The sequence below is a fragment of the Diadema antillarum genome, unplaced genomic scaffold, assembly GCF_040938485.1.
Source record: "Diadema antillarum isolate AM-2024a unplaced genomic scaffold, OU_Dant_1.0 seq00000124_RagTag, whole genome shotgun sequence".
NCBI classification, from domain to species: domain Eukaryota; kingdom Metazoa; phylum Echinodermata; class Echinoidea; order Diadematoida; family Diadematidae; genus Diadema; species Diadema antillarum.
This window is the reverse complement of record NW_027271204.1, coordinates 2,672,269-2,687,986: the sequence shown is the minus strand read 5'-3', so window position 1 is coordinate 2,687,986 and position 15,718 is coordinate 2,672,269. Positions and strand designations below refer to the sequence as shown.

Genomic DNA, 15,718 nt, shown 5'->3' with positions numbered 1-15,718 from the left:
ACTATCTAATGTTATTTAAATTCTTATGTAGTTTATTGTTGTTAGAATTTCTTATGTTTTTCCTTGTTTTTGTTTTCAATGGGAATTGTCATGAACCATTTATCTACCATAATTAATGAGTGATGAATGGTAAAAAATAGTGAGGTTTTTATGAGTTTCAGAACAGAGCACTGTTTTTCACAGGAAATGTACGCAAAATTACCTAATTGTGCATGTTTTGGGGTGACATACTTTTATAAAAAAGAATTGGCATTACTTCATAACGGTTTGCGTGGACATTGACAATTTGGTGTCAAAATTTGCGCGAGACTTGAAAGAAAGAAGCCAAGAAGCCTCCTGTCAGTGCTTGGTAGTAAGGTGTCTGGCATATTCAGTATGACTCCAACTGCTCGGTGATTTCTTTGTAACTAGGCAAAACGTTTTGCATTAACAGTCATACGTGGTATAACTGTGAGATTTGTTTCCAAGTGTATAGACTTGTACAGATTTATGCATTGATGAACTATGAATAACCCCCAAACTATGCTTGTTTGTTGTTGTTGTTTTTTTCTTATTTGCAGGCGGTGACAAAGTACTAAAGGTTGCTGGATCACAGGTTCAAGAAGCAGCTAAATGAAATTGCGCTGTACCTGCAACAATTAATGTCATTGGCAGTTGAGTGGTGTTGCATGCGACACGTTGTGATCAGTCGCTATATTGCACATAAACTCTGAACACTCAAGGGTGTCTGTCACTGGATCATACTGCAATGAAAGTTGGAGATCGACGTGGGGTTCAGGGTAGCATTGATGCGCGTCAAATTCTAATTGCACCGTGTGAATGACAGTGTACAGTCCCTTTGTTACACAGTGGATCTGAGGTGATTTGGAGTTACTGGATTGTGGATTGTTCTTTTTTGTTCTCTCTCTCTCTTGTCTTTTTGGGAAAGTGTATAGAAATCTGTCCAAAGGATACAGTAAAACTCGCTGCAATTGAGAAGTAGTAAGAAGAGTATGTTGGATTTAGATGCAAGGAGAATGAAGAAATCTGGCATTTACACCATGGGAGGTGGTTTGATTGTTACCAAAAAGATGCATCATTACATATTTTCTCTTACATGGCAACACTCACACCCTAAAAAGAAAAAGCAAGGGAGAAAAGTGTTGGTGTTCCTCAACCTCCTATACTCAAAGAAAAAGAATGTAGGATAATATAATCATGACATGAGTATATAATGGTATAACATAACTTCTGATTCTGATTATGACAAAAACTTTATGGCAAATAAGGACGGCTGGTCCTTATTTCAGCTATTTAAATTATGCTGAATGCTACACCAGCATTAAGAGTAAAATAGAGTAACTTAAAGCACACAATACTGTGTCCATTTTCATTTCAATCTAATTTGTATTTGAGAATTTAGTCACACAAAGCAAAATGATAATCAGGTGATGTGATGCACATGAAATCTACCAGTGTACATCCCATATTTCTTTTAAATGTGGTTGGGGTTGAATATTTTGTGGGCAAAGAGACTTTTTTTAAAGAAAACTAGAGAAATAGGCATTTATGATCAGATAACTGATCTGAGAGAGAAGTTGCTTGTTTTTAAACCAAATAAAAACAAAAGAAAAAGGTTTGAAGTCAAGTACAGGTCAGGTCAAAAAGTGAAACATTGGGCTGTTGATTGGTGATAAGTGAACACTACAAGATAGAGTGTAAATCTGATTATGAAAGGAATCTACATGTATATCATGAATTATTCTAGCTGGGAAAAACATTTCATGCTCATTGTTTTGCGTGAACTCTAGGTCTGAAATCCAGTCGTGAGAGTTTGGGTGTGGCATAGTTATAACAACAAAAAGTTATGAAGTTTCTAATATTTAACAAGTGTCAAATGGATGCACCATGTATCACTTATATGATGGCTTTTCTAGAGACTATAAGGTTACTTGATTAATAGTATACAGTCAAACCTGTCTATAGCGGCCACCCAAGGGAAACGAAAAAAGTGACCGTTATAGACAGGTGGCCGCTATAGACAGGTTATCCAACTTATGTGTGAATTGCCTATACATGTACACTTCCATGTATCACAGGACTGCCAACATTGGAAACTACTCAAGTAGTTGAGAGTGAGACTCCCATAGGCCAATGCTATAATTTAGGAGTCAAAATGAGTGAGATCAATAGAAATGCATGCAAATGCAATAAAGTTTTAGAGTGAGAAAGGACCAAAATGAGTGAGTCTCACTCTCAATGAGTGAGAGTTGGCAGCCCTGATGTATCATCGTTGTATACATCTATAAGTACATAGTGTACATGTACATGCGTACGTATGCACACGTGTGTTTCATCATGTATTGAACAATGCCCGTGTTTATGAAATTGTTGCACAGTAGCATGTTGTACAGTCGTGACAAAAGCTTAACACTAGTGCATTATTATGACTGAATGAGTGATGAATACAGCGGTGGCGATCACTTAACGTTGCCCGTGAATGACTGGCACGGCCACAAATCAGGAAAAACACGCTGAATTACCAGCTCTATAGACAGGTTAAAATCTACCGCGGGAAACAAAATTTATGGCCGCCGGCCGCGTAAGACAGGTGGCCGCTATACACAGGGTCTTTAACAGGGCTTTTCTCTCGGGGGGATTTTTCAGTGGCCGCTATAGACAGGTGGCCGCTAAGGCAGGTTTGACTGTAATTCATAAAATATAATTGCCTTATGTTTCTTCTTTAAAATGTAGGTCAGTATTCCATTCATGAGTGCTTTGATGAAGTAAAAGGTAATCCAACTATAAAATGCTATCCAGTTTCTGTCATTTTACAAATGTCTGATGAATTTCAGGAATGACATAGTATTGGTTAAGGTGAGGATTGAGCTTTTAACGTTTTGCGAGATTTTCAGAAACCACTCTACGAAATGTTAAAGAGCATACAATTCTAAGGGGAATTAAAAGTGTATTTGATGAAGATCGGTTTTGAAATAACTGATATATCCATAAACAAGGTATAACAAAAGTGTTCTTGATAAAAGTCATGGCCTGTCCCATTTTATTAGGATTGCTTTGAAAACAAGAGAATATTAAGCAGAGGGGTGAAGGTTGAGGTGTGAATTTTTGTTCAATTTGTCTCCCTCTTTAAATGAAATTTGTTGGGACAATGTCAAAATTTTGGAGCTTGGGTAATTGTTCAAAGTTTGTTGTGTCACTACTGGCAACCGGGGATAGCTTGAAGGTAGTGTCGCTGCTGGGAAAGCAGTAGATAACAGGTTTGTGTCCTGTGGTTCCTTTCTTCCGATATGTTCGTTAAATTATAGATTAGCAGTGGGAGTCTTACAAATTTCATTTGTTGAGGGAGACGGAATAGGAATGCTTTGTTTGGACATCTCAGTCATTTCAAAACCACTTTACATCAAATAAGCTTTGAATTCCTCTAAGAATCACATATTTTTTTTCATATTTCATGAGAGGTTTCTCATTCTCTCACAAACACACACATGAGCAAAGTTGGAAACCTGCAACTCCATCTAAACCAAAACTGAGCCCTCCCATTAACCATGTGACACTTACGTGAAGGCATTTTTAGAGATTAGACTTATTAGTTTACAATGGGAAAAAGTATAAATCATACCTGGTTTATTTTCGTTGTTTACAGTACATGAGGAACATACATTTTTCTGTTTGTTACTTTCCCCACTTCTACATGTACCTAAGATATACCTGGTCTATTTGAGTTGTCATTGTAATCTGTTTTGTTTTTGTCTGTTTTATACTTACACACTGTATGCTACATAGTCTTGTTAATTATATTCCTTGCTCTGTGGGATAGCTATCTGCTTCATGAACAGTCACTAGAGAGATTTTCCATTCGAGTTCTTGAGACATCTTGTACAGAGACTTTTGTGAGAATGTAAATATGAGGAGTCTGTAATTGAATGGAAAGTTGACTCCTGGAGTGGTTGAATCTGCAGGAATAATTAATTTTCAAATACAGTGTATCAAAAGACATGGCAAGCAAAGGTAGTTTTTGCAGTAGAAAAATAGTGAAAGACCAATGTATAACTGCTGATATCATGAATAGGAAGGGGAGAGTATTAGGAATTATGAGACAAAAAATAGTAAAAGTAATTACCATGAAACATGTGAACATAGAAATGGGTACATGTATGTATTAAAAAGATGCAATGAATGTACAGTGGTATGTATAGAATCTGAAGTAGTACTTCAAGCTACAAATAAACAGAAAATGAGTGAATAGCACTAGATACATGTGCTGTCAAATTGTTGTGCTCATGGTCTTATGCTAATTTGCAGTGGTAGGAAAAATCAAAATGGAAGATTACATTTTTTTCTTTTTTGTTCTCCTAGTGAAACAGATTGAAGTTTGTCCTAGCTACAAGAGTGTGTAGGTATTGGAGTGAATGTAGCAGAGAACATAATTTCTTATCTGACTTATTAATGTACAAAGGAACACTTTGTATCAATGCTCTGTTAGATCAGGTATTTTCTTCATCTGGGCTTCTTGTTTTTCAAATATTTGTCCTTCATATTTGACTTTCATTTAGTTGTAATAATTCCGTTTTGATAAGCTAGATGCATATTTGTGCCTTTACCTTTCAAAATTTTCAGAATTTGTGGCCTGAATGTATATCTTCTTCTTTTTTTTTTTTGTGCTGGTTTCCGTCAGTGTTTCATGCTTTTGATGTCATTTCTTTTACATGTATGACTTTTCTTTCTCCTCCTTTTCATACTCTTGTAGACCCTAATTACTGAAATACAGTGCCCTTTTCAACTCACCCCAAGTAGTATCCCTAGGGGGGGGGGGGGGGGATAAAATCTTGATTTGTTCGAATGGACACCATGCTCAACCTGGGAGACTGCCTACCCCCCCCCCCCAAAAAAAAAACAAACAAACAAACAAACAAACAAAAAACAAACAACAACCAAAAAACAAAAACAAAAACAAAAACAAAGACAAAAAAAAAAAAATCAGGGAATCCTTACAAATCTTTTTTTTTTTCTAGAACCAGAAGTGATTGAGCTGAGTTAATACTCTGAGTTAGTTCATCGATCACTGTAGTTTCAAGATTGTTCATGGTGGATCCGATTTGGGAGTCCGAATTGGCACTTAATTATTCATTTTTGTCGTCTTGAGAACTTGTTGAGAACATATGGTCAAATTTCCACCTAACTTGGAAAGATATCATGGCATATAGTATAGTATAGTTTAGAGATTGCTTGGGGCAGATCGGTGGATGAGCTGGAGGGGGGGGGGGGGACCAAGTTGAGGCTAATATTCACATTTTCATCTTTTTGTTGAAAATGTTTGGTCAATTTTTTTACAAAATTTGGCAGGGATTACCAAAAGGGTTATAGAAAATGTATCTATGCCAGTGGGCTCTAGTCTCCACCGTGGGGCTCCAAGGAGCACAATTTTCCAGAGGAGAGAGGGTAGGGGAGGGAATGCCCCCAAACTTTAGAAATCTTATCGAATCCTCTATTTCTTGAACCAGAGGAGATAAGCAAAACTACATGTATTGCTTTGAGTAAGTACTTATATGCCCGAATTCACAAAGGTGGTACAATCTTGTCCATGGTTTAAACCATGGACAAAGACCATGGGGCGCCAAGTGTTGCATGGCCTATTTCGTTACGAAATGCACTCATTTCGTCGACGAAATGACCATTTCAAACATCATTTCGTTACAAAATAATCATTTCGTCGACGAAATGTCTGATTTCGTAATGAAATATTTCATACGACACTTCACCCCCCATGGTCTTTGTTCATGGTTTAAACCATGGACAAAATTGTACTGTAACACCTTCGTGAATTCGGGCCATAGTGACTGTACTTCATGACAAATCCAGGAGTGGGCAATACATTTTCTTCCTCTTGAAAATACATGTTCAAATTTGTTACCAAACCCAGCATTTTATCACAAGGGTGACAACATGTACACTTAGTAGAAAGGCCCCAAAACCTCCTATAAAAACAGAACAAAAAACAAAAAGAAACAAAAACAAAACAAAACACACACACACACAAAGTTGTACAACTGGAAATTCTCTTGAGTAAATTTGAGTGCTCTTTCAAGGCTATCATGGTAGATTCAGAGGTTGTGTGGGGATCGAATGGAGGGGGAAGTTTGTACATTTTAAGTCTTTCTTTTTTTTTTTAAACCGCATAGTCAGATTCTCTAAATACAGTGTATTTTGCAGGCATTGTTAACACATGCAAATGGCGCCATGCCCCCACAAAAGCCCTAAAATAAAGCTGCCCCTGCCCCCAACTTTGCAATGTTCTCCGGGAATGGATGCGAGAATGCGTGTAAGGTGAACTTGCGATACTCTGTTGAGTGCGAGACCCTCGAGTCTGTTGTTTTGATACAGAGTCTTGTGTTTCATTGTTTGTATACAAGTATACAGGATCGTTTCTTATGCCTAGCCCTCAACTTTACCACGTCAGCATAACTTGTTCCTGCAGTTAACATTGTATCCAGGGAATCAGTATTTCTGCTGTCTGACGAAACATACGTTATAATTGAATCAACTACATTTACTTTTTAGTTTTCTTTTTTTTTTCATCAGTAATACAACTTACAGGAGGGGATTATGGCTGTTTGTCTGTTAGGTTGTCTGTTTTCCCAGGCGATAGGCAATGTATCTTCTTACCATCGTTTATTGGTCTTGATATAAATTTAGATAAGATAACTTCTGACCCTGTTTAGAAGAAAATGATGTTCAGACACAGTACGTGCATGCAAGACGAAATGATTGGCTACCTATTTCAGTTCGTGTGAAATTAGCATGTAGGCCTATCATTATTTAAACAATGTATGCGACAGTCATTCTAATTCAGTTTATGGATCAAAACGTGACCTACAAGTTAAGTCTTCCAGATTCACATAAATAATATTCCCCATGTGGCTGAGAGGTATTTGGATCAAAATTATTTGTCGAATTATAGATTGTATTGACAAGTTGTGGGGTCAATTATGTTCATACATGATGTATGAATATATTTGTGCAGATACAGTTTAATGAAAAACGTATATTTATGTTTGTGATGTGAGTGGTCCTGTCTATTTATGACTAATTCAATGTTCTCAGAGCGTTATGGTAATAGGATGTGTTAAGATTTCGGCTCCATGGGGCCTACCCTAGTGTGAGATTCTCATCTGCCTTTGAAACAGAGGCTATGTTATCAATGAGAAAGGACATTTTTATTCAAAATGAGAGAATTTAACCAGTCATAGTATGAGTTGACTATGGTCAGGACGAAGAGAAAGTTTGTAGCATTCTAATTACATGAGACTATGATAATATTGTGCTACGGTTTGTAACAATAAGTTGTGTTATTACTATTAAATAAGTCTTAATATTGAACATCCTGACTTGATACATTATACAACCTTTGATGTATTTTGGTAACACGTGTATTAAGAAGTTGAAAGGTTTAAGAACATGACAATATTGCACAGGTAAATAGTGTACTGTATATGTATGTATGTATCATATACACTCAGCAAAAAAAAAAGTAAACACTTCTTCAAGTTGATCTTTCTCATAGACTGTCTGGCTAAAAGTGGTGTTTTATATACCATGTTAAAGGTAATTTCATTAGCTATCAACCTAGTAGGTCATTGAAAATGTTAACTTTACGCATGAGTGAACATATTCGTTTTTCTCTCCCAAGGCACAAAAGTAAAAATTGCCAAATGGACAAGTTGTTATTCAAGCGTATTTCCTCTTCAATATGATAATGGGAACAAAAGACAAATTTAACAAAATAGAAATGCAAATAAATTTGCAAAAATCAACCTATGATCTCAATAATGTCTCTGTAACACTCTAAAGATAAAGAAAGGCAAAAAATAATGGAGGGAAATGAAGAATCTTTTATCAAATCTGCAGTCAGAAGACATTAGAGAAAAATTATGGTATAAAGAAAGTTAAATTTGAAACGTTACTCCAAATAAAGAAAATTTTGAATAATATTTGGATCTTGAATTTGTCTCATGCATTCTTAAATTCCTTAATTAAAAAGTAAAATGAAGAAATTCTGTCGATTTTATGACCTTTCCGGCTCATTCCCTATGTCATTTAAAGTTTGAAATGATGGAAAATGCTTATGTTCCACCTTCAGTTTCCCCACTATGTTTTTGTTTTGAATATAAAGGGAAACAAGGGAACGGAAACTTATTTCTGCTGTTTTATTCATGTCTCTTATTGCGTTAAATTGATCTTTTGTTATCATTGCTATCTTGGAACGCATTTACAAATGATTTTCAATATGTCCAATTCTGCAATTTTTACTTTTCTGCCTTGGAGGACAAAAACGAATGTGTTCACTAATGCGTAAAATTTCCCTTTGTATAAACCTACCAGGTTGATAGCCAATTCAATAATCTTTGATATGGTATATGACACAATGATTTTTATCTAAAGCTTCTATGAAAAATATTAAAGGGAAAAAGTGTTTACTTTCTTTTTTTTTTGCTGTATATATATATATATATATATATATTTAAATATATATATATATATATATAAGATATGAGAAAGGAAGGAGAAATGGGTGCGTAGCTTTGACATCATCATTCCTCTTACTGTTACTCATTTTCGGAGGATATACTACGTATATATATATATATATATATATATATACATATATAAACATAGATTGATATAGATAGAGATACAATCAATTGATCGCATCACTGTGTTCTTCGATGGATTATAATTTAACCGCGCATGCACAAGTTTCTGAACGTCACCTCACATTCAGTCAGTTTTAAAAGTTTGCATAGTAATGGTTCAGAGTCCACTACAATGTACTTGTGAAATTTGTTTTCTTTTGAATTCAACACAATGCATACATACAAAAGTGTATCTCAATCACTCGTGATACATCGTGCAGACAGTTTACAACCATTTAACTCTGTCGGTCTCGCTCTGATTCCGAACTTTATACTTGTTCCCGTCTGTCATCCATTTTGTATACTTCTAGTTGTGTGTTATAGGCCTGCTATGTGTTCAAGAGCAGGCCAATGCACATTTCCGGGACATACACGTGTGCATTGACTGCCGATCGAAATCGATCCGTTAAACATAAACTTTCTATAGAGACAGTATACATTTCTATGTATGTGGCTGATATGATACTTCAAGTTTTGTTTTGTTTTGCTTTGATCTAAGAATCAAGTTCAAAATCTTGACACAAACAGCTTATAATTTGTAGGTATAAGTATGTTTGATCAAATCGGTGCAGTTCACTATTCGGTAAAAAAACCCAAAACAAAACAAAAAACAGCACCACAATACCCCACGAACCGACTATAATGAGACATGTAATGAGTGCAAAATAAGTAAGAATAATGCTGTAAAAATGAGAGCACAGCCCATTATTACAATCATACTGATTATTTAATGACATCTGTCTGGTAATCAAAATGTCGGTGAACCCGACATTTCTACGAGAGAAAACTATTCGTATGACGTGAATGACACAAATTATTGAATGAGTTTAATCTTCTAACAATGAGTCGTGCGATATTTAATTCATTCGATTTTTTTTTTTTTTTGGGGGGGTGTTTGTTTGTTTTTTGAGGGGAAAAAGTGCGCGTATGCAAACCTCTACGCCCAGCTTGACCCTATCTTGACCCTGTCTGCCACAAGATTGAAAATCCTTCAAAGTTTCTAACAAAATTCTCAGATCACTACCAAAATTTAATCATCTGTTGCATGCGCCATTATCAACTTTTCCTGCAAGTTTCATCCAAATCCGTTCACAACTGTTTGAGTGTTTTGCACACAGGCAAACAAACGGCGATGAAAGCATAACCTCTCTGGCGGAGGTAATAAAGAGTTTTTAAACATATACGTGTAGATATAAAAGAGTGTGTGTATGTGTTAGCTTAATGGGAGTAAGGAGAGAGAGAGACAGAGAGAGAGAGAGAGAAAGGGAGAGAGAGAGAGAAACATAGAGAGAGGAGATATATTTACGCGTGCCAGCAAACATTATAATGCTATGCTTTGTACTTGGCTTCTTCATGATAAATTTCATATTACATGTACCTTGCATAAGTAAATCGTTCAGAGAACTGATTTAGAAACAAATGATCCAGCATAACGCGTTCTATGTGCTGATTTGATGCACTTTGATACCGAGAGTAAGTATGATATTCATTTTCAAAGAGAAGATGTTGAGAAAATAATCATGTTTTTTTATTACACTGATTATTTTTTTGTTAAAATCTTTGATTTGAGAAGAGTTTATCACCTTTGTCTCTGATCGATATGTCATTATGATCATAGATTATAGCTCCACTATGCTGCCAAATAATAGAGTATAAAGGGTATGAAGTAATAATGATAAAACGTTTTGTAAAATTTGGTAATTTGATTATGAGGAGATTTAGTTTTAATCTGCGCATTTTAGTTGTTGTTGTTGTTGTTGTTGTTTGATATAATGAACTAAAAAAGTAAATAAACACCCAGAAGGAGAAACTTATGTACGCACAACTGAGCACCACCCGCATCAAGAAGTACGAGTGCCCGGGATACGTATCCCACATAGAGAATAATATCATGGTCTATGTTCATATCTATTCTATCTGGTGATTTTGATTTTTTTTTTTTTTTAGAATCTTTGTTGCGAACGATAAGCTACAGGTTCTTCTCATACACAGTGAGTATTGCATACCCCACCACCCCCCCCCAAAAAAAAAAAAAAAATCAGTAAAAACAAAAAATTTTGTTGAGAAACAAAAGAAATCAAGAAGAATTTTTTCACAATCACTTCTACATTAGAATGTCCCAGAAAGTCTTTGCTTTATATAAGAAATAATGAACCCATAATTATATTACTATGTTTACTAAAGAAACCGAACTTGTCGTTTTTTTCTCATCCGTCACAGAGTGGCTGTTCCTGTCTTTCCTGTTCCCCATGTTGCTTATCTATAGCCAAGTCCTCTTCTGCATGGGCTACTTCTGACAGTGTCAGATAGAAGCTGCAGCTAACTGTTCCTTCTTTTAGGAGAAGGTGGTGGGGCTGCCTTGCTCTGTCCCTCCCTCTGTCTTTTCCAGATAGCCCTGGCTCCTCTTCCCTTTATAGTCTCTTAGTTTACTTCAATGCTTTTATTTCATTTATTTTATTTCATTTATTTTATTACTTTATATTTATGTTCCCTAAGTCGCTCGACGACCACCGCTCTTATTATACAACGTACATGGGTATATAGGTCGGTACCAAAGTATAGTTGCCTCCCGTACGCGTACACACACACACACACACGTGCGCATCATGTATCATACACAATTCCATAATTCGTTGCAGGGGCTTTGCGTCCTGTGTAATATAAAATATCTATATAATATTGGATGGCCTTGAGGTTAATACAAGGAAATATTGGAAGAGCTATGCACAAATATTGGACGAGTCGAAGACGAGTCCAATATTTTGCCAATAGCGAGTCCAATATTTCCTTGCATTGGCCGAAAATAGGACACCCAATATTATCATTATTATCCTGCAGAGGATTTTAGCAGAGAATATTTCCACTTACCCTTTCTGTCTCTGAGTGCTGTATGGTCTCCTACTGTACTTGATCCTGACATGGGGTATGGTACACTCTTCGGTGCAAGTTATCCACTTCATTCCCAGATAAAACAGTGATCTATGTATTTTGATGTACATTCCAAAGGAAACTTAGATCAACGTCGAACTAGGCCAAAACAAATCTTCTGTTCTTGAAACAAGTCTAGTAACACAATATAAACACAGAATTTTAGAAAAAAACGATATTTTAGTTAATTCGAGACTGACTAATCATAGACGTTTTACTTCATATTTCGGGTCATCTCATATATTTCAACCAATCACGGTGCAGTTTATAAAAACTTTGGGGAATCCCCTTCTTGCCGTCCAATATTTTAAGTATTGGTCGCCTCGGCAAAAAATATTGGTCGAGTTCAACAAACTTTCTAAGTGAGTCGGAGGTTATGAAGTGCGTCGACAAAATAACACTTGTATTTGGGCTCTAAAAATCCTCTGTATGGATAATAATCATAACTAGCTCACACCAAGCGCGCCGGAACACTTCTGTTTTGTTTTTGTTTGGTTTAGTTTTGTTTTGATTTTTTTTTTTTTTGGGGGGGGGGGGGGGGGTTAGGGCTAAATCTCGACGGGGGCACATTAATGTGACGGTGTGAGATCCTCGGCGAGGGTGTGAAGCGACAGAGCGGGTGATGGGGAATACCCCCCTCCCACGGCAGGGACTTTCTGTAAAAACAGAATACAAAAATCGTGTTTACAGAGCATTTTAAATAACATTTCTAGGAAATTAAACATAATGAAAAAATCACTGCGAAGGACTATGATTGTAACATACGGGGCACATTAATGTGACGGTGTGGGCCTCGGCGAGGGAGCGAAGCGACCGAGCGGGAGAGGGGGATACACCCCTCCCAGGGTAAGGATTTTTTGTAAAAACGGAGTATAAAAGTCGCATTTGTAGAGCATTTTAAATCAAATTTCTAGGGAATTCTAAGGACTATGATAATAACTTAAGAAAACTATACATTTTATTATACGTACGGGCAGAGCGAGCTAGCCACTTTCACTTTGCCATTCGTCTGAAATATATCCATTAAAAGTTTAAACGTGATCGCATTGTTCGAGCAATGAAATTTATTCTTCAAGAAGAAAAGGAAAAATGAAATGTTTACTTAAGGTATGTTTCAGGGGGCACAATGGAAGACGCGAGGCTACCATCTTTACGCTAAATTTATTCATAAGTCAATATTAGTGTATGGATATAATAATGCATATCATTAGTGTATTATAATTTTTGCCCCGTTAGGGGCGGAAATTTCGCATTTCTAGATATGAAATTGAAAATTTTTAGACAATAAAAGTGCCTTTATTGTTCATTTTGCTCTTTATTGATTAATTATTTGATACAGGGGGCACTCTTTTTTTTTTTTTTTTTTTTGGGGGGGGGGGGGGGGCAAAAACTCGTTTTGCCCCCCCCCCCCAAAAAAAAACAACAACACACACAACTATTCGAGGGGAGGGGGCAAGCGTCCCTCCCCCCCCCCCCCCCCCCCTCGCTTCCGGCGCCTTTGGCTCCCTCTCTTGCCGAGGAGAATGGCACATTTGCGGCTGCGCGTAATGAATAATCATGAGAAAATCTCTCGCTTGGTTACGGAAAAAAAGGCGCCGCCCGGCCGCCTAACAGGCTGACTTTGGAGGTGGTGATCGTAGCCTAAAATACTCACATAAGTACATGTGCAAGTATATCAATGATGACATCTATTTTATGCTGTTATGTAAAAGACTCAACATTGTTCCTATATGCGTCATGAATTAATGCACGACCTTCGACAATATCAAATTTTATCAGTAATAATAAAAAATAAATATATTTCCGCAAAGCACATGATTAACATGTGATAACTATCAGAGATTTAGGATTTTCTTAACTTAAGATAATTATGTATAGACAGCGCCTTCATGGGCCATATCTGATATAATAATTTCATTAATGATTAACAGGCTTCACCCGTCATCTTGGTCGTATGTAAATGTTGATCAATTGATGTAATGCTGTATCTCATGAAACTCAGTCCCGTGAACATGAGAGCCAACTAGGAGTGTGTGTGTGTGTGTGTGTGTGTGTTTGTATTTTGAACAGTGTCGTACACGATGAATCCTTTGAAATGCAAAAAAAAGCTACACTTTGGACTTAGATACACATTATATATATATATATATATATATATATATATATATATATATATATGGTGACTCAGTGAAGAGGTGAGGACATGATATGGCGGATTCTTTACCTCTCGTGCTTTATTTTTACTCTTTTGAGCGTAAAGACATACTGCAGTGTCATGACAAAAATGTTCGTGATTAATTTTAATCGTCAAACTCTCCAGCTCGATAGCCGATGGTGAGGAACCACACGTTCAGACACGAACAGGCCATCCAGCAGACATTGATATTGCAGACAGGCACGCCAATACTGTATCGTGTGTCCCTCAAAAAAATTAGAACGGGAGCTCCGCAATGATATCTTTAAACAGTATGTTAAAAAAAGTGAACCAATCTAAAAACAAATTCAGGGTATGAAACTATAACTCATTGCCCACATCTTACAGAAAACCCCGTTCGATTTGCTTCAGTGGTCAAAGAGAAATGAGGAATTTTATAGAGGATATCGGGAATCTCCCCCTCCAAGTTTTGTCTATTGTATTCACAAACAAGAGTATCGAAGTGCTAAATTTGTGAGAATCAGACTAATGACATGCTTTATAACAATCCACATTTCTCTGTGACCGCTTAACCAAATTGAATGGGGTTTTGTGCAAAATAGAGCTAAAATGTTCTATTTGAAGACCTTGAAGTAGCATTTAAGCAGTTTAATCACATGAGTGTTATCAATGCGAAAATCTGATCGTTTTTTTTTTTTTTGATGGGGACATACTGTAGTTATATTTTAAAATCCATGTATTCATTAACAATATACTCTGTATATCATACATCCGAAACATCACTGGGTATAATTTTGTATGTAAAATTCGTTGAAAGTAATTCACAACTGTAATGCACTCACAAATCGCAGACCTGCGCAAAGAAGCTCACTTTCTATTCATCTTTTTTTTTTTAATTTCTATACCGTCAACATAAATCAATAACTAAATGAATAAGATTAAAAAAATAACTCGATCTGCAGGATGATCCGGATCACTGCAAAAATCTTATCATCTGCTCCTTATGTCATTATTAACGTTTATTTATCTTTTTTTTTTGAAAATATCATTCTAGTCCGTTTGATTTTTTTTCAGTTCTTTTGCAAACAGGGAGACGGACAGACAGACAGACAGACAAACAAACCAACCAAAACCGACGAAACATAACTTCCTTGGCGGTTATGATAAATATAACTGCTTGTTCTTAAATCCAATGACATGTCTTCTGTACGAATGGTAAAAATCTGCTTTTACTCAAAATTTTCGAAATATCCCACCAGGGAGTGCGGCATATCGTTCTAATGCAATTCTAAAAACAAAAAGCTACCTCGTGTGGGAGAATAAATAATGAATAATCACTGTTAATAGTGAGAAGCTAGCGGAACAATATGTATATATATATATATTTTTTTTTTAGAATACTGGGACTTTTAAACCTTTCAATTCAAACTTAATAAAAAAACAACGTTTCGTCTAGCTTATTGAATAATTTCAAATTATTTCACTTCCTCAGAAAGGTCCACTTTTTACCACATCTTCCCGTTCTAAATTCCTATGTAAGGTAAGTTATGGGCCTGATATGGTATCTCCTATATGACCATATACTAGTTGTGTTTTAACAGACCTGAACCAACACTGTCGGGGCGACCTCCGGAAAACTGAATTCAGGCAATAAAACAACGGGAGAGAGCGAGGGGTATACTGTGTTAACAGACACATTCAGCTCATCTGCAGTGTCACATTTAGCAACTCATCAGCGCAGACTCGCGCAGCACTTGTATTTTTTAATATATTTATCATGCGTTACAGGAAATTCTAATCGAATTGATTGAATAAAAATCATGATACATGTATCTAAATGTATTGACGTCTTTGTCAGGAAATTTGAAAAGTGTTCATGTTGTGCACATTCAGGTACATGTACATTGTAAGCAACCATGTGTAATAAAAAAGTGGTTAAAAGCCA

The 15,718-nt window shown here is 36.2% G+C and overlaps 1 protein-coding gene across 2 annotated transcripts in view; it reads left to right on the top strand.

The window, feature by feature from the left end:
* LOC139727260 (protein LZIC-like) overlaps nt 1-795 on the top strand; it is a 39,073-nt gene extending 38,278 nt beyond the window's left edge. For both annotated transcript variants that reach the window (XM_071638216.1, XM_071638217.1), the window contains exon 7: nt 561-795. In XM_071638216.1, coding sequence (XP_071494317.1) covers nt 561-616 — 56 coding nt within the window. In that variant the 3' untranslated portion in view covers nt 617-795. The remainder of the gene's footprint in view (nt 1-560) is intronic.
* The last annotated feature ends 14,923 nt before the right edge of the window (nt 796-15,718 follow it).